An 18,464-nucleotide genomic window follows, 5' to 3' on the forward strand; every position below is an offset into this window, starting at 1 on the left:
TGGTGAAGATTTTTAATGTTTAACCTGGTGATTCAATTCTGAACCAGTTGTTAGGCAGCTGCACAAAAGTGATTCAAGCTTGTAAAACTGACCTGAACAATAACACGTTTTCTTGTTGAACCTAACAGCTGTTGTTAGCTAATATAAATCGGCAGCACCTTTATTATAAAGTGATTCATACTATGGATTCATAAAGACCAAAAAGATAAGATTTATTCATTGATTTGAATGCATTTGTTTTCTTTTGTTTCAATCTTACAGCATCAGATGTCTTTGGTCAGACATTTCTGCTCAGATGATGCTTTACCATCACCTGTGCAGAAATGCAGATATGAGCTCTCACACATGCTGGAATACTACCAACAATATTATTGCACTACTAGCTTCTTAAATGAATAATTATCATACTTTCTCCTGCTGGTCTGTTATTCTATGGTGACTGCGAGCCCTTTAAATGTCATGCGCAGTCACTACTGAGGTGTTCTGTTGCACTTAATAACACAGCTTTAGTGTGGAAATTGGCCAGGAGCCAGAGTGTGTATTCTGAGTCAGGTCCAGCTGTGCGTTTCTTTCTGCGGGTAACAGTTCACACCCCTCAGTTAATACCCGTACAGAATGGGTTCACTGGTGCAGGCCGGAAACAATTCATTGCTCTCACGTCTTCACTGAAAATATGGACAAACTGCGAGCCGTGACTTTCACATACGGACGTGAAAGAGATGTGAAGCAGGCCTCACACATCGCAGCTGCACGATTTGTGTGGATAAATGTGTCTAAAACTGACCGTGTGATCCCCTTATCCATATTAGTCCATGCACACCATGTGAAATAGCAGATTTATGCCTCTGCCGGGTCGCGACTTTTCCCTTTGCAGAAACGTAGTGAGAAGTCACTGGGGCACGTCGTGTTCTCCAGCAGCCCCATGTCCCAGACACAGGCTCCTCTTGTGTGTCAGGCCATCGTTCAAAACACCCATATACAGTCTGTTCTGTGACCCAGACACCACTTCCTCCCCATCGGCAGAGGTGAAGAGGAGAAGTCGGGGGAAATCTACATAATCACAGACTGACCAGGCATCTTGCTGCTGACTTAGAAAATAAGCAAAGGACACATGTGCCAAGGCAAACAGGGGGAAAGACCCATTACTGTGAGTGAAATCCATTTGCATGCTTCCAAATCAAAAGACGAAAGAAAATAGATTCAAGTTAAACAAATTATGGAGCTGCTGTCAATGGCAACTGGAAATTAATTATTTAAGATTAAACATTATTGCCAAGGGGGTTATTATTTAAATTTCTCAGCCTTGTTTGCCTTAATCATTTTAATTTAAGGTGATCTTTAACCCATCGACACATAGATCTTCTTTTCATTAGCTATAAAACCTGCTTGGCACTGTGAGTATACACTGATCTGACCATCGATTGTTTATCCAGGTGATTTCTTTTTTTTCATAATTTCACCATGACACTGACCTGCCTTTAGTATCAAACAAAATATTTGAGAGTCCATACTGACAGTTCATTTACATAGCAAATGAAAAAGATACAACCTTTTCAGAGCTGCTTTTTGGTGGGATATTTCTTTAAGAATAGAGGTTGTGGAGTTTCAAAAAAAAGTTTGTTTTCAGGAATTTCACGATAATTTCCAAACTTCATTGACTCAGATTTTACATTCTTCATAAATTAGGATCAAACTTCCTGCTGTAGGTTCCCAATGGTCAAGGATAAAGGATAAAAAAGCGATGACGTCCTTTTCTGCAGCCTTTTAGGTTAAAGCAGCCTTACCCAAATCTGGCAAAGGTCTTAAACGGCTTAAAATCACTTTTTGTTTCAAGCTATAATATCCTTTTTCCACTGGATTAACACATCCTCCGTCATGAAAGATCAGGGGCAGACTGTGTCAATGAGACTGTCTGACCCACCATGCGCCCTCCAACGCTGTCCCGGTGAAGGCTAAGCACTTAGGCTGCAGGAGGAGGCTGCAGGTGTCTGAACAGGTCGATCTGTGTCCATGTCTCAGGTGGAAAAGTCATCAACGACTGGGGCGAGACTGGGCAGAGTGTCCAAGTGTCCTTAAGCAGATCGTATCTAATCACAAGCAGAATCCTCTGCTCACACGGCGAGCTTCTGCAGGGCCACCTAATCTCCACACAGGGCTTGAGGGACCCTCTGCAGCCAAGGCTGTAGGCAAGTGAACAGACAGCTGGACTCAGCCTCCTGTGTAAGTCCTCAGTTGACCACATAGGTGAAGGTTTACCTAAAAGTCACTAAACTGATGTGTACAGATAAATCTACAGACTCAAACCAAAGGCATTATGGGTTAATTTAAAGCAGAAATTCTGTGATTGGTTACTTTTAGAATTAAAGAGTCTATTATTCTTTAGAAAATTTGGCATGGCACCCCATTGGGAGTTGTGTGAAGCCCATCCAACATGATTTTGGGGACTGATGCTGATAACGATATTAAGAAGTAAGATACAATCAGCCAATATGTATATATAGATATATATTAGGGCTGGGCAAGTTAACTCGTTTTAATCGAGCTAACTCAAGTGATGAGTTAACTCGATTGTTTATCCGCCAATTATTTTCTTTTTTCCTGTTCTGCAGCAGTCAGCAACAGACTTTCACAAAATAAAAGCCTGACTTTCACAATAAAACAATAAATAATCAAACCTGAGTTAATGCGAGATAAAATAATTAATCGTGTTAACTCATCACTTGAGTTAACTTGATTGTAACGAGTTAACTTGCCCAGCCCTAATATATATATAGAGATTTTGGCAATACCACAGTCTATGTTGTTATCAAACCCTTAGGTTGAAATGTAATTGAGGCTTGAGATTTTACAGTTTAACCATGAACTTTATAATTAGAGAAACATATAGAACTTCATTTTCTATTTAAAATACAAACACAAAGGCACCTCCTCTTTGCATTGTTTATACTGTTGAATAAAAGTCTTTATACCAGCTGTCATATTTAAAACAATTATAAAGTCCTAAGCTCCTTAAACTGTAGCAAAGTCAGAAGAAAACTTTTTCTTCACTGTGGTACTTATAACGTTCTGTTATAAATCCTGATGAATAAACTATGCAGAAGACCCAAAATATTAACTTTGGATGAAATAGGGGGTTAAAGCATGAAAATCAGTTTTACAGACAGACTTTGTGAGTCAACTGTATCTATGACCCTCTATTTGGTTCATCACTACCAACAGAAGGCTCTCCTGAGAGCAAGTAAAAACAAGATTTAGCTAGCCAGTTTAATGGGTTGGGACAGCTTTAACAACAGCAAAAATATGGATTTGATAGTCTACACAAGTTCAAATACTAGAACAATCTTTGGCGTTTATGTCGAAAATCTTTACAGCTGACCGTAAGACTTCAACTTAAACTCAGCGATCTGTCCCACAATAGGGTAACTCAGACAGTCGCTCTGAGAAATACCTGAAGGTTTGGAATGCATGAGACTGACAGTCTTATCTGAAAGCAGGTGTAGACAAAACCCTCTTTGGTTTGTTTTGTGTGAACATCGCTCTGCGTCTCATCATAATCCACCTAGACACAGGGATATCTGTAGCGAGATGAAACAGGGTAAAGGAGACTCCAGTATTCTGCAGGAGTACAGTGCACTTAGAGCAGCATGTGTTTGGATTTAAGCACTGATAGGTTCACCACCTCAAATCCTGGCATTAAAAACTATGTTTTGATGTGATGGAACCAGACCACAGACCGCACTTTAATCTAATAAATATCTAATGTGCGATTTATCAGCTAGGTTACACTGTTTTTGTTTGAGATAACAAATAAAAGGAAATTATGCTAGTAACAAACAAGGAGGGAAAGGTATTTTGCAAACGCTTTCATTGCAATGTCAACGCTGACACAACCTACAACAGACAAAATATCAGACTGCAAGCAGAACTTAATCTGACATATCTAAAAAGACCTATAAATGCTTCAAATCCTCTACATTACACTGTGTGGAGTAAACATGACAGACTACAACAAAGGCTAATTCTTCGTCTCTTGTTGTGATATCAGAAACAATAACATCCAGGAACAAGCACAGCCACTGAAACCTCAGTACAATTCTCTTTTTTAACTGCTAATGCTGCACATTCACATACAATGTGTGTTGAGGTGCCATATTTTGTCTTGGCAATGTTTGAGCCGACGTCAGCAGCAACTTTTGCTATAGCAAGTCTATACATGCTGCTTTTCACATTGCTGTGACTGAGGGGGCTTGGAACTTAGGACAGTTTAAAAAATACAGACACAGCGTTTTCGAAGGCCGTGGGCCTGTGATTCATCTTCAAGCTATGGCGAACTTTTGTGGAGCCAAGTCATGAGACATGATGTGTAACACCTGAAGACAGGGAGTGGTTTTTAAAAAAACAGCTCAGAGTTTTGGAACATTAATAAGTTGACAGTTTGAAAGAGTGCAATAAACAGTTCTCCTCAAAACAAGGACAAGTGGGCAGTTGGAAACATTTAATGACTTATTACTGTCCTATTTTCTCACCATCTCAAAGGTCGCAGATCGGTGAGGTAAGCTTTGACTGAAATTAAGAATATATTTTACTGGGCCTTGTCAAGTCTACATCAAACGACGATGTTTTAAGGACATGCCACAAGGGTTTTAAAATGACTGTATTTTGCAGAGAAATCAGTTAATTTGGATAAAATTGCCACCATTGAAGTCACTCATGAGGACTAAGTAAATTTGTGAATAATTTTCATGTCCAGTTCATATTTGGTGAACTCTGAAAAACAAATTCCTGAATTCGACCAACAATGAGCCATGCTGACAGTGAGACTGAGGCAACACAGAGCCCTAAAGCTCAAAATAGAGGAAGCTATTTTAGCTGATTAGATGTGAAGCATTATCAACTATTAAATAACCCCCTGGGTCCCAGAATAAACCACTCCACAAAGAGAGCAATGATTTGCAGACACTTACAAGACAAGATATAGAAGTGTCAAAAATATCTTCTAAATAAACTGTGAGAACTCGCTGTTGAATTAATGAGTTTGGTTACAATTTTTTTAAACTTTTAATAACTCTTTGTTGACTGAAATGGTGTTCTTATTTGAGTAAAAACAGAATCACTGCTGCCCCTTATTTCTACGCCTTATGTTATATATGTTGTGAAGACTTTGAACGAATTTAATAATTAGTGTATGAAGTTATATTATATTATAGCAAAAAATGCATTGAATTAATACAAAATCTAATCCAAGTCTGCCCAACCCTGTTATCGTATGACGCGATGTGAGAAAATATCTATCAATTGTCGCAGCAACATTTTGACACTTTTTAAAATCAGCAAAGCCACTGAGAACATATTCACCTGTTACCATTTTTGTCTTTATGTGATCCACTAGCTAGTTCACTGTTTGCAGGTACATCACTTGGTGCAGGACTCTGTTGCTAACATGTTTTTCACCACCACAGATCCTTTGTTCTGCAGCTACCATGCAAACAGCACTTGTGTGGACACGTTAAGAAGCTTCAATGTGACAAGGCCTTTACTCCCTCGCTCTGGCCATGATGCTTCCTCTAAGCCAGGGGTGCCCAATACGTCGAAGGCAGTGTGGGTCGATCGCGACTGGACAAGAAACAGTCACGTGGACGCTCCGGCGCACGTACCCACTTTTTTTTTTTTTTGCCGTCGCCGCCCCTGCCGCCGCCCCTGCCGCCGCCGCCACGCCCCCCGCCCTGGACGATGTTGCGAACGTCAACGCGGCGGACTGCTCGTCACGCCGGGTTCAAACCGGATGCGGAAGCAACGCCGAAGCGCGCCGCGCTAATCCCTAGAGCGCCGCGCTTTGCTGTTCACACCGGACGCTGAAGCGCCACGCTAATAATATCACATACTTTTGCTGTTATCAGCCTGCAGTAAAAACGGCATTTAATCATTTTTTTCAAACATATACTTACTTGTTGCTCCAACATTAACTGCAACACAGCCCAACATGTGTCTTCTTTGTCTCATTTGTGCTGAGGATCATACAACTCACTGTACTTCTCCACTTAAATTATTAATTTAATATCATCCATCTTCAAGAACTTCTCCGCTGTTTGCTATGTCGGGTGTGGAGGGTAAATTACGTATTCTCCACTCAAACCTATGTGGAGAATACGTAGCCCCCCCCCCCCCCTCTCTCTCTCTCTCTTTTTATCTATATGACTGCTTGTGGTTGGGCAGAGGGGGACATTTAATAATGTGATTGGTAAAATTAAATCTCCAGGACAACAGAAGGGGAATACAAACTATGGGATGCATATTAAATCATTTATGTCATACAAAATATGCTATCAATATCGTTTAAAATCATTTTTCAGTGTGTTTCCTGGCGCCAGAAAAAAGAGGGGGTATGTGCGCGGGGGGGGGGGGGGGTAGATGTTGTTGAGCTGGTCATTTCAAGAGTAGCTCCCAAGCCTATAAAGTGTGGGCACCCCTGCTCTAAGCTAAAGGGAAAAAGGACTGGCGGCCTTTATCAGAGTCACTGATTAAAATAGAGCAAACAAAAGCAGTGGGAACATCGAGTGCAGCAGATCTTACATCTTTATCAGGCTGAAGAATAAAGTTTCTCATGGATGAGATGGCAGAGAAGGCAGACCACTTTGATCATTTTGAAAACACATTAAACAACTTTCTGCCTATAGAGCTTTTTTTATATTTAATTTACTGAGAGTAAATGTGGAATTACAGATTGGTTTATTCTCTGATGTTCAAAGTCAAGTCCTAACTGCATTTGTTGTAGAAATAATTATAGTGGTAGAAAAAAGTGGCCCAACATTATTGGCTTGATCTACCAAAATCCCATACAGAGTGCTAAATTGCGTGTGCATTATAGCAGATTACACTTTGGATTGTTGGCATTTTGCAGTGATCTACTAAAAATAATTGCGCAAATGACAACAGGTGCAAACATGGTAGAGGCAGTAGTATTTGTGTTTTGCGTGCGTTACCGGTTTCCGCCATGGAGTATCACAGAGAGCAAAGTGATCGCAAGCGCAAAGAAAATTTAAAGCCATGGAATTGGAGCTGTTTACAGCAGAGAAGTACTAAAATAACCTCAATAAAACATGTGAGGGGGGGGCAGTGGAATAGATTCCTCTGACCAATATATAGCAGCAGGTGTAGTTCAATTTCTGCGGCACTCGGGCCATTGGAGTGACACGGAGCACACACCAGGCAGCGGGTCAGCGCTGTATTTGGTGTGACAATGGCCATCAGGGCCCTGGCAAGAGAGGGATTATTTTTGCTTCTGTCAATCCAAACATGCTAACACTAGCAGAAAAAAAAAAGTTTCTGTCAGTATTCTTCGATGCCGTGTCCTCCTCACCACAATAACTGCAGCAATCTGTGCGTGATGCTGTGGCGATTAGCACTTCACTTTCAAACGTATTAAACATAGATGCAGTCACAACCTACGCAATTATTTTCAGGATTTGTAAATCACATTCCGTGTTCTAAATGAAAGTATTTGCATATGGTAGAAACGGCCGATATTACATATTCATTAAGGCAACAGTACAAAAAGGACAGAGCGTGTTAGTCTGCACGTAATCTTCAGTGTGCACCGTAAGTAGATCAGCTTGTATGTTTTTTTGTGGGTGAAATCTAGTTAACACACGTTTTTACAAGCGCAAAGTAGATCAGGCCCTGTGTGTTCTCCAAAGATGACTCACTTCTGCCGGGCTGTTGTCTGGTCCCTCTGGAGCGTGTCCTCTCAGGTTGATGATGTGGACCTCCTGAGGGAGGCTGGTAGTGCCCCGGCTTGCACAGCCTGACAGGGCAGTGAAGCTCTTCAACATGGCCTGCACCGGGTGGGCCATCCCCACCGGCAGCAGCTCACATGGGCTGCGGAACAAGGGACCTGCGGGGATGAAAAACAACAATCATGTACATTAGTTAATTAGTAAGTTAATAAATAAGTGATTTAACTTGTTTATTGAAAGCTTGTATGATCACTTCGTGTACATGGTGATTCCCCATGGCCACAATTATGTACTCCAGAATAGAACTCAGGGTTAAAACCGATAAGGGCATGTAATTAAAGCTTCAGTGTGTTAGATATAGGTGAAAGGAATCTGTTGGCAGAAATTGAAAATAAAATAATCCTAGTGATGTTTGCACTAGTGTGTTCGATGTAAATTGTACAAATGCTTTTCTTTACCGTAGAATGGGCCCTTTATATTTAAATGCTCTATATTTACATCGGGAGGGGGTCCTCTCCAAGGAAACCGCCATCTTTTTTACAGTAGCCCAGACTGGACATACTAAAGACCTTTTGAGTTTTTATGACAACTCTAGGTGACCACAGGTTCTCTCTGATGTTGAGGTGAGGCTGAATCAGCTGCAACATGCAACTTTACCACTAGATGTCCCTGAATTCTACACAGTGAACCTTTAAGTATTAACATCCAACATTTAACCATTTATAGTGCTATTAGAATTGATGCATGGTGTTGGTGATGGTGGACATGCTTGCATATTTGAAAACTGCCTTTGATGATGTTTTTAAGGAGGAAACATAACACTTTTTTAGTTTTTTTCTTTTCTTCAGTGTATGATGTAGGGTTTTTGTAAGTTGTTATTGCGTGTTTCAGAGACAGAAAGGACGAGCTGCATCAATGGACAGTATTATGAAAGTGATACCGTATAGGGAACCTTACTGAACAATCAAAACAGTTAGAGCAGACGTATTTGATTGAGCCTTTTGATGTTTGATAAAGAAGTAACAGGAAGTCTAATGAATTGTCTCAAGTGATTAAAGAGTCAAGTTTTTATTGTAAATCATTGCCTCCGCCCCATCCCCATCAACATATATAACCAACTAACAGTTCAAAAATAAATTCATTAACCAAACAGAAAATTTGAAAATCTTCATATTGTTCTTATTTCATGTTTCTATCAGTTTTATCGGTTAAGAAATGAAGGTTTGAAAAATGGTCAAACACCACACAATACTTTTGCAATGCTATGATTAAGTAAGTGTGTCTGCATCATTCACTGTTAATTATCAGCTATCTATATCAGCCAGGGAATTTCCTATTGATGCATTGCTTGCAAAACAACAACACAGACATAGACACTTTACTCTGTAGTATGTTCTCATTTCAGTCAGTCACAGAAAATGAAGAGTTCGGTGATCTGCAAATGTCGCCAAAACTTAACTCAAACACAGATTGTCTAATGTATAGGGTTGCACATTAACTCTTGCATGAGTTGGAACTTCCTGTTCTTCGCCCACAAGCTTTCAGGTGGTTAACCACAGCCAGAGATCTTTCAATCTGCAAACTTCCTTTACATTTGACACCTTCACGAGTCCCACTTAAATGCCCTCAGACAGACCTCAGATGACGTCAGTGCTGCACAATAAAACTCTGCAGTGAGGTTTGAGTGAGGTACCAAACAGCTCTTTACCATTATAGTATGAGAGCCTCTGTGGCTGACTTTTTCACTCAGGGTCAGACCTCGTGTATTACCCAATACCCTCATACCAGCCTACATTGTCACATTTCAAACACATCACGCTGAAGACGTAAAGGTTGCCAATAGCGATCACATGGAACATTTGGAAATAATTAAAGTCTAACTGAAAGACAGCTCGATAACAATGTTAAATTCTCCCCAACATAGTCCAGTGCCAAAGTAGTGGGGTACATCCAGGGGGGAAACTTTTTTATTTATTTATTTAATCTTTTTTCTCTCAGAACAAATAGCTATTGTTTTCACTTTTCGTGCTGTCCAATAAGCATATGTTATATCAGCATAAAGCCAGAGATCATGGCATAGCTCATCTGTCCTTGTAGCGAGAAAAACACAGATGCTTCATTGTTGCCATATTTGCCTCTTGAGCTCTTCACAGATGTCTCAACCAGGACACTGCACTGCCTCTCGTTTCTCTTGAATTCCCCCCGAGCCTGAAGAGATTATCTCTAAACTTCTTATTGGGAGCAAACATATATTAAAACATGGCAAAGCCTTGCTATAGGCTTTAATGGCAAAAACCTGTGGTGCATCAGTATTTCAGCCCCTCTCTCCTCCTCCCTCTTCCTCCCACAGGGCTGAAGCCTATTCCCTCTCGAACCATGTCATCACGCCTCACTCCCACAAACTGGTCTGAGGGCACGACAGCTCACTTTTTCCCCTCACACATGGAGAAAAGCAAACAACTGCCAGATAAACAAAGAAAAATGCAGCTCTCACTGGGAGACATCCAAATGATTACAGAACTTGTTGGGCAGTGGTCTGATTTTCTAAACGCTAAAAAATCCAACAGAAAAGGAAAAAGAGAAAAGGGTATCTACTCAAAGTACATTTTTTGCCAAATCTGTGAAAGGCAACATTAGTCTGCAATTAGTCCAATTAGTGTGTACTTTGTTCAAGAGCAACAAATCTCATCCAATTCTACAAAGATTTGTATGGAATTTGTAATTCATGTCCCGCAGAGGATGAATCACAAAAATCTTTGTGAAGATCAGAGCCTGGACAGTGTCAATTTTATTGGCCTATGTGTGACCTTGTTTTGTTTTTTTTATGCAGAAAAAGAAGCTTGCTGTAATCTTAAAATAGGAAGGAGAAAAAAGCAAAAATGTTCATTTTGAATTTCATCACTATTTGAAAATTATTAATTTATATTTACTTTAAAAGATCACAAATCATCCATTGCAAATGACTAAATCACGAGTTATACAAAATCAGTTTTACTACATCTACAGTGCGGCAATAGAAAAAACTTCCAAATTAAACAAAGCAACAGACAATAGCTTCCACTACTCATTCAGTTATTCTATCAAGTTGAAACCAGCTGAGTTCTAATCCATCACATATGCCATTGCAATTATCTTACAACCTCCATGGAAAGGGAAAAAAAGTTGTGGAGGAAGAAAAGCTCACATCTGATGGCCCTGCCACAGCTTTGTGTCTTCTGTCACCTTGTCTGTCTGTCTGTTTTTCTCCACCATTCTGTCTCCCCTCCACTAGAGCCACCTTTTCTTTTTCCCTGGTCATCGATGGAGCACAGAGTATGTCCTGTCCAGCTGCCACTAGTGCCTTTTAGCTGGCCAGGCCAAACGCCCACAGCAGAGGAATGAGAGAAACTGTTGTTCACTCTGCCAGAAAAACAAGTCCAGCTTGAGCCTACCAGACACTCTGCAGACTACACATCACAAATACATCCTTAACTCGAAATATACAGCGCAATCTGACGGTAAATCTGGTTCTCCAGCTGTAACAGTAATCTCCTAGATTTATTAAACGTCTTCAGAGACACAACTGTGTAAAAATATGGCAGCAGTTGAGAGTGTAACCCGAACTATATCCTACAATAAAGTATGCCCCGAAAAAATAAGTTGGATCCTTATAGGCTCTTTGTATATTACCACCGTAATTTTGTACCACAGTACAAAATTATACAGCTATATCGTTGAAAGCTAGAAACTAATATCTCCAAACCGCGGCAAATTAAATGAAAATGATCCATTACAAAAATATGGCTATTTGCAGCAAAGTTTTGGAGCTTAACATTATTTTGAAAATACAGGAATAAAGCGGTTGGATGATTAATTTCCCAAAGATCTGACCCATGATACCTGAGATAATATGGTAAATGATCCCATCAATCTCAATCAATGGCCACCTGACCGTACTGACAGTATGAAATTCGTAAGTCTCATTCTCATTGGACTGTCTGTGTCAGGTTAAATCAACTGCATTTGAGGCATGAGGACCAAAAGTTAAACGGACAACCAGGTCCTGATCCGACCCAACAGACATCACATCATCGCCCCGATCATTCCATCCAGTCAAGCTGTGACCTGCTGTGTCTATTTTTATACTGTAATTGAACATTTACAATGAAGTCAGTTCAGAGTCGCAGAAAATGCCTCATGGATATTCATTATGCTCTTTTCATAAGTTCAGATGTGCCATTTTAGATATGCATGCTGGGATTTCTGACATTGTTTAAACAAGGGGAAGATTTGAAACTTGTGAACAAAGCAAATCTGAACTAGACTGGGTGCCATCCACTGACCCGCCAACAGTCTGTTGCGTTTTAATGTGAATCACAGGGGGCATTTTGAAAGCAGACAAACAAAGAATGAGTCAAAAGATGCTTATTATCAGACACTGTCCTAAATAAACTGGGACAAACTAAAAGGTGCCTTCAACATCAAATCTGCTCTTGTAAAGACAAAGAGAATACCATCTTTGTTGCTGTCATAGCACACGCTGCATTTCACTAACTGTTAAAAATTAGGTCTTCAAAATATCTGCCATCAGGACTGGCAACTATGAAGAATGTTGCAGGTGCACAAAGCCACATGTGAGGTAATAAAAGATGTTGTGGTTTCACTTGGGAAAGTGAGAAAACAGAGGGAACTTACCAGGTGGAAAAAAACAGCCTTCACCCTCAGCTCAGCTCACTAGTGAGCACAGGAAGTTAAATGGATTTTCCTGAGCTACTTTTAGGTGATAGTCTTTAACTTACTAGTTACCACAATAAAACTATTCATAACACGTATTTTTAGTGTTTGATAAAAAACTTGAAAAAGAGTAACAGTGACCGTCCACTTTGAGAACGGCTATTCCATGTAGAGTAAAATAAAAGAGGTTGAATTGTCTGTTTACATATAGGTTGTAAAAGTAATTAAAATTGTGTGGAGACAGTAAAACATGCTATAAGCACCTGAAATCGTCCTTAACAGCCATTTACCGAATTTCACCTTAAAATTTTCGTTGGTTTCATTTCTTTAGCTTTATTTTGACTTTACTATGATGTTTTTTTATTCCTGCACAGTTCACGACTTTGGTTCCATAATGTGACTTATTCTACACAACATTTTTTCTCTCAACACCGCCTCCAGTTTTGTATTTATTTCTGTTCAGTTATGCCTTTGTGGGGATAAGCACCAAATATACACACAGTTTTCCTAAAAGAAACAATAAGAGAGGATATGGCATTATACGACCATATGTAAGAGGAATTTATTTTCTGTGAAGAGATTTAATAAAGTTATTCTACCTTAAACAATATTCGATGTAAGAAAATGCATATTAAGAAAATAATGAAACGGTATTAATCTATCGAGTAAAGTTGATGGGGCTACCATGTGCTTGTGTTATGTTAGTATCATAGTTTAAGCTGCAGTTGTGGCCTGCAATGCAGTTCGTTCTCTCACACAACAACTTATCTCTTACCTGTCATTACCAACATTTTGCATTTCGTTCAAAGTTGAGTGCACCCCTGTTACCACCATAGATTTAATGAATTCAGAGGGAGATACTAGTAGTGTATAGTTTTGTTTTTGGATTAAACTGACATGAATGAACTTAACTAAAGTAAACTATAAACTTCCTTATATTCTGGTCAAACTCCAAAATAAAGGGTACATATTCAGGAAATAAAACTGAAAAGCGGATGGTGTGCTTAACATTGTGTTTAACTTTGAGAGAGAACAAATGTTGGACCCTCCCTGCGAGGTGCACTTATCAATACAGTCCTCTGGTATCTTAGGCCCTACAAGAGATAAATGCGTCTGTTTCCAGAGAATGTACTTTGTTGTTCTCCACATCGGGGCACTGAGCCAAGAGCTGGGTAGAGGAAGTGATGTAAGCCTGTGTGCCAGTTAGGGACAAATCTGATATTCCCACAAAGCCATTTCCGAAGATAAACAAACAGAACCTTCCCTCCGTGTGTATGTACACATCCTCACATGTCAAGTTTCCCAGTGTTCTGAGGCAAGTAGGCCGATTGTGTTTCTTCAGTCAGGACAGTAAAGATAACTTCACTAATGTCAACACATGCCTTGTAAAACCGATGTCATAATACCACATATGAGAAAAACAGTGAGGAAGACAATAATGAAACTTAATGCATATGGAACATAGTTTTTCAATAATGCAAAGATATAATAAGGCCAATTTAATTACAATAAATACAAAGTAGAAGAAAAGGGCCTCTTTGTTTAAAAAATGTGCTTTATATCTTATCTTTATCCCAGTTCCCCTATGAAGCACAGGATTACATGAATCCTCTGGACTTTTTTTTTTTTTTACTGGAGGGCACGTTTCCCATGAACCAAAAACCATGCAGACCAGTTTAGGGAACGTAATATTCTGCCTGCTCTTGTTTTCCTAAGGGGCTTTGGACTAAAGAATAACTAGTTCTGCAGTGTTGACATAAGCACAGCCCACTCACCCCTGAACCTGAAGCCACTACTACAGGAAGTGAGCAAAGCCCTTCATAAGGGTAGTGTAAGTTCACTTCATCGGCTGGGCCTATGAAAAGGATTTATCTCTGGACTGTAAAATTGGAGGCATGAGAGGAGGAAGCTGGAATGGGATGAAGGGAGGAGGGCAGGGGTGAGCCCGCACTCCATCAGGGAAGTCGTAAACTCTCCCCATCAAAGTGCAAAATCTAACGTCTGATATCCTCCAAACCTGTCCGTAACTCGATATCACCCAAACACTTTGTTGGTGGATCCATCTATCGTGGTCTTGTCAGATAGCATGCGATTGAAAAAACAGTGAAAAAACAGCAGCTTCAATGGGTTATGTGGGAGATGTGACGCAAATACAAGTATGGGTATGTAAGCAAAGCCGAAGTATGATAACAGGTGGACAGACAAAGATTTACATTACTGTGGATGTAAAAGCTTCAGCAACAGTGAAGACACAGAACATAAAGGAAAGCAGAGGTGAAATAGTCAAGGAAAATGGCTAATGATCTTTCAAGAATATACATGAACTGTACATTAATCTATTATATAAATAATTGTGAATACCTTATGACAGAATAACAAAAACAAAACAAAGAAATTATGGCTACACAGTATAGCTAAAGGAAAACTCAGGGGTTTCAATGCTTTGATTTCCTTAGAGACAAACCACCAGTTTAAAGATTACAAAGGCTATATATACAGCTTCATTATTAATGTGTGAAAGGTACAATCACATTTATTTACGAAACCTTACGATAAATAATGTTGTATTTGCATCTTTTACGAAAAACAACACATCCTGTCCTCTCTTTCACTTGTGTTGAAATTTGCATGTTTTCAAGATATTTTAACTGAAATAAAATCAGTTTTTTTTCTTGAATGGTCAGCCAGCCAAAAGTGCAGTTTCTACATGATCTGCATAATCAGTGAGAGCAACTCATTTCTGTTGCTCTCTTTTCAGCCACCGGTGTTACAAAGTTCTGCATGTCTGCAGAGAATGTGAACAGGACACCAACTTCATACCTGTTCTTGGTTTTCCCCAAAAAGTTAAAAGTCCTTTTTAACCTTCGCCAAGGAGGTTCAGTTTTCTTTGCTGTTTGTTTGTTATGTTAAAACTACTGAGCTAATTATGTTGAAGCGTAGTGGATGGGTGGGGTGTGGGCAAAGAAAGAACCCATTTATTTTTGGAGCAGATTTAATTATGGGGGTGGATACAGGAATTTTGTTGTCACTTTCTATAATGTTGTTTTTCAATTATTTGGGAATTTCTCAACAAATAATGCAGATATTTTTATGAAAAGGGTTAGGGTTAGAGTCAGGTGAAATTAAGTGCAGGCCAAGCAAATGATCTGTATTTTAAGAATCAAATGAAGTATATTTAGGGGAGTTATCTTTATTCAGTTACTGTAAAGTAACAAATATTCCTTTCAACAATCGAGGAAGGATATTTTGCCTATGTTAAAGTTGTTGGTTTATGGATCTGATGTATATGCATTATGGTGATCAGCCTTGGTGGAGGTATGTGCTCTCTGAGTGGCCTTATATTTCGCTTCTGCCTCTTTCTGAGCCAGATGATACAGCAGCCTATTTTACATTGCATGTCATTTAGCTGATGCTTTTATCCAAAGCGACTTACTATTAGCATTCATTGGAGGCCATTTTTTTGGGGGGGAGGGGGGGGGGGTTCAGAGTCTTGCCCAAGAACACTTCGACATGGGCCAATCTTCTGGTTGGATGACAACTGCTCTTTCCCCTCAGCGACACTGGCCCCCTATTTAAGGCCTGAAAGGCAAAACCCTAGGCCAGGTTTTGAGGGCACAGGATGAATTGAAAGTGAGTTGGATTAGCAAATAAACATTTTTGATTGAGTTGGAGCCTATTCGATATGGAGTTTAGTAGCTAGTCAGTGAGAGAGAGATTTCAGCAAATAAATCAATCAAACTGTAAAATGACCTGTGGTCTTGCTTGTAATGGCAGTAGGTTGATTTGTAAAGGACTGATTCTGAACAATATCAATCACTTTCCATTCCTGACAGTAAGCCTGGCTATTAAAATCAGGTGTGACAGACAGAGTAGGCACCTGTTGTTAAACCATCAACATTAGTTGAAAAAGACATCTTTACTAATTACGAGCAGCAGATGAACCTACTAGCAGATAAGATGAAGTGGCCACATTCCTCTCTACCTCTAAAAGCAGACATACAGTAAATCAAAGGGCTTTGAAGAGGTGGATGACAAGGCTAATTCCCAGAGGAACACAGGAGCCACTGTGTAAAGTGAGACCGCTGGGAGAGATCCAGAGTGTGTGTATATGAATAAAGACTTTACAGAATGTGCTACCGATATATGTCTTTACTGATGGGTGCTGACTTGTGCTGTCTGGACCTATATTATTAAAGAAGACAAACGTCAGCGCAGTCGGGAACAAGAACTGAATGAGTGTGTTTAACCAGAAAGTAGTGAATGGATGAGACCAACTGAACAACTGGTCCAGCAGCAGTAAACAAAAACAATAAAGTGTTTATAATGCATTCAATTATTTAGGAAAGTAAAACATGAATGATTGTTTATGAGGGAACAATTAGATCCAAATGATGTATTGTCACCACCAGGACAAGTGAAGGTTGATATAGAACGACAGGAATACCTCTTTTGAATATACGTAGGTTATTTTTAAATGCAGGTACACCCGCTAAAAAAAGGCCATTGACCCCTTTCCTTTAAGGACATAAAACTGGAAAGTGAAAGTTTTTTTTCTTGGGTTTCATTTTGAAAGAGAGCAAATGTCGGACCCTCCTTGTGAGGTGTATTTCTCAATACAGTCCTCTAATATCTCAGACCCTGGGAGAGATACATGTGTTCATGGTGAATCATAATCAACGCTACGAATGCTCCAGAAACAAAGTTCGGATGTGGAAAACACAACAACAGAGAAAGAACCAAGGACCGTGGTGTTACCGTGAAACATATTGCGTGATAAGGAGAAACATTTGCTGTTGCAATATGTTCTTAAATTGTACAAATACACAAACAATCATGGCTATTTATGAGCCAAAGTCCAGATGGTCAATGAATATCATAACATTGCACTGGAAAAGGTGCAGCGTCACTGTATAGACATATACAAATAAAGAAGTAGAAGAAATTAAGATGCATGTCATGTTTCCATCACTGCCCAAGAGCTGGCATCAGCTAACCCAGAACACTGAGGAGAAGTGCCTGAATAAACATGGCTAAGGACACAAAAGTCTGTCCCGCTGCTTCGAGTGCATATCAATCATCAGTCATAGATGTATAAGACACGGTCTTTGACAGAAGGTTGTGGGGGGTAAAGGAACAGCCACTTCATCAATGTGCATCCACAAAGATTCAGTCTCAGTGGGGGCATCAGGGAGGCGTGCCCTGGGGTCACTTGTGCGGTTGCATATGAGCATAATTTGATTTGTGTTGGATCATCTGCCTTTCCCAGATCTCATCAATGTACATACATGTGCATAACCTAATATCATCCAGAGCCGTAATGAAAAGTCATGGTGGTGGAGAGGGTTGGGAATAAGTTCAGTTGAAAAACTGAAGAATACTTAAATTACCATCTATGAGTCAGAAAATTCTAAAAGGTTATAAAACAGAGGTTATAAAACATGTTGTAGAGGCTACGCAACACTCCAAATTAAAGATTAACAGTTAGATGTTTTACATAAAAACCACAATTTGAAAGAATGCAATAAAAAAATTGCAAAGGCTGGTATTTTTATTACACATCACAAGATGATTGTAATGGCAAAAGGACTGGATTTATAAAGCGCATTTATAGTTTTAATACTCAAATCACGTAACACCACAAGTACACATCAGCATGTGGACTAAAAGATCGAAAACCCTCTGGTTGATGGACAATCTCCTCAGCCACAGACTCATATTTTCTTTCTGCTTTCACACCTACCTTGTTTGGTCCAGACCAGTTCCAGTTTTGTTTGAACAAAATAACAGCTGTGAAAGGTGTTGAAGCTGGTGACTATGCCATTAGCGGAGGCTACTTAATGTTAATTCTGTGAGTTGCTGAAACAACAGATACAAAGCTTTGTACTGTTAATTATGCCGTGCACACTGTCTACATGGCCAAAGTTGTTTTTGTGAGGCACCACTATGTATATTTTTTTACATTTAACTAGCACTCAGCTCTACAGACAGCTACTGAACAAAGCTGAACCTTTAAGCACA

The 18,464-nt window shown here is 39.7% G+C and overlaps 1 protein-coding gene across 1 annotated transcript in view; it reads right to left on the reverse strand.

Moving 5' to 3' along the window:
- Positions 1-18,464, reverse strand: part of tgfbr3 (transforming growth factor, beta receptor III) — a 71,153-nt gene that overhangs the window by 40,148 nt on the left and 12,541 nt on the right. The window contains exon 4 of the mRNA XM_061078411.1: positions 7,704-7,891. Within this exon, the coding sequence (XP_060934394.1) occupies positions 7,704-7,891 (188 nt within the window). The remainder of the gene's footprint in view (positions 1-7,703; positions 7,892-18,464) is intronic.

This window comes from Limanda limanda, chromosome 9 (assembly GCF_963576545.1).
Source record: "Limanda limanda chromosome 9, fLimLim1.1, whole genome shotgun sequence".
Classification (NCBI taxonomy): Eukaryota; Metazoa; Chordata; class Actinopteri; order Pleuronectiformes; family Pleuronectidae; genus Limanda; species Limanda limanda.